The sequence below is a fragment of the Aplysia californica genome, unplaced genomic scaffold (assembly GCF_000002075.1).
Source record: "Aplysia californica isolate F4 #8 unplaced genomic scaffold, AplCal3.0 scaffold00011, whole genome shotgun sequence".
Lineage (NCBI taxonomy): Eukaryota > Metazoa > Mollusca > Gastropoda > Aplysiida > Aplysiidae > Aplysia > Aplysia californica.
The window spans coordinates 362,088-363,773 of record NW_004797281.1 but is presented as its reverse complement, the minus strand read 5'-3'; the positions used below and the strand labels follow the sequence as shown (position 1 = coordinate 363,773).

Below are 1,686 nucleotides of genomic sequence, written 5' to 3'. Positions count from 1 at the left end.
AATAACAATAATAATAATAACAATAATAACAACAGCAACAACAACAAAAATAATAATAATAACAACAATAATAATAATAATAAAAACAACAACAACAACAACAATAGCAATAACAATAACAACAATAATAACTATAACAATTACAATAGCGATAATAAACAGCATTTGTTTAGCGCATATCGTCGCTCAATAGTATCAGAATGACTACTTAAATACATGTATGTGCCATTGACTCGAATTACAGCAGAGTCCGCTGTAATCTGGGAAATATAGTCGAGCACGGTTAATCCGAAAACAGCGGTACTGGTAAACCGAAAGAAAAAATAATCCCCGATTCTAGCTTCGTTTCTTTCTTTTTTTTTTCTTTTTTTTATATGAGAAACTTCTCTTGACCCGAAACCCGACTTTATAAGTAGAAGAAAAGCAGGCGATCTCTCTGAATTTGATACGACAGACTGTACAGTATAGCTCATAGACTTGAATTATTATTATCTTAATTAAATTGTCTCTCTGTCCATTTATTGGCTTAGTCCTATTGGAAATAGACGTTATATTCTGGGGTCCTACTTCTTACATGACCTGTCGATGTTGAAAAGAGCTTCAAATGTAGAGCCAAACTGTCAAAGACAGCCTCCCATTGTTGAGGAAAAAGCAGCCGTCTTTCACATGTGGTCGTTTTACACAGTGGCATTACTTACTTTACTTTTACTTTACTTTTCATCCTCTGTTGCCGTTAGGCGAGGGGAGATGCAGTGTTCTATGGTAGGCCAGCTCCGCAGCTCTTTCTTCAGTTGTGATGTTATGTTTTCTCAGGGTTTCCTTGAAACCCTCGGTCCACCTTTTGTGTGGCCTTCCTCTTCCTTTATAGCCTGAGTGCTTGATGTTGTAGTTTCTCGAGGCTGATTGGCCAGGTGACATACGTAACAGGTGGCCAAATCATTTTATTCTCTGTCTTTCTATGTAATGCAGGCAAGACTCAATTCCGATAGCTGCTCTTACTTCTCCACAGTGGCATTATAATGTAGAAAATACAAAGGAAGGAAATTGGAACTGGCCGTTTGTACAGGTGATTATCTTGTACAGGAGGCTGTTAGAGCAGGTTAGATTGTATAAGATGTAGATCGTAACTTACCCGCGTAGATGCCAAACCCCACGGCAAAGATGTAGGCTCCTGCGTGAAACTGGAACAAGCCCAGACCGAAAAAACAGAACATGGACGCCAGGCTGTTCATACCTGGTGACGGAGATAGGTCGGTCAAAGGCCATTGCAGTGACAAATGCATTTTACTCCCATTTCAACTCTTTAAGGTCTTTAAAGTCATTGAGGACACACAATCTTTTCATTCGACAACGCCAAGGGCGTGCTATTTGGGGGGTTATTAAAAATAAAGCATAGCTTCGTTAATTAACTATATTTATTTTTAAATTCTGTTTTCCTTATCTTAATTTTTTTTAAAGTAGGCAAGAATGTGTGAGACGCTTACTTAACTAAAAAGGCACGTGAAATGTCACCAGGGAGATACATTTGGGTTTTTGTTTCTGGGTGATAATGATAGCGCCAGAAAAAGCCTTTGAGTTTAAACGTTAAGCCGTGTTTATGATGATAGTTTTTCCTTGTTCCTCTTTTTTTTTTTTCTTTTTTTATTCTTTTTTCTCCTTTTTCCTTTGGTTTTTTTTTTTTTTGGG

The 1,686-nt window shown here is 37.4% G+C and overlaps 1 protein-coding gene across 1 annotated transcript in view; it reads right to left on the bottom strand.

Moving 5' to 3' along the window:
* LOC106012057 (monocarboxylate transporter 3-like) overlaps positions 1-1,686 on the bottom strand; it is a 17,649-nt gene that overhangs the window by 2,874 nt on the left and 13,089 nt on the right. Inside the window, exon 5 of the mRNA XM_013083748.2 lies at positions 1,133-1,181. Coding sequence (XP_012939202.1) covers positions 1,133-1,181 — 49 coding nt within the window. The remainder of the gene's footprint in view (positions 1-1,132; positions 1,182-1,686) is intronic.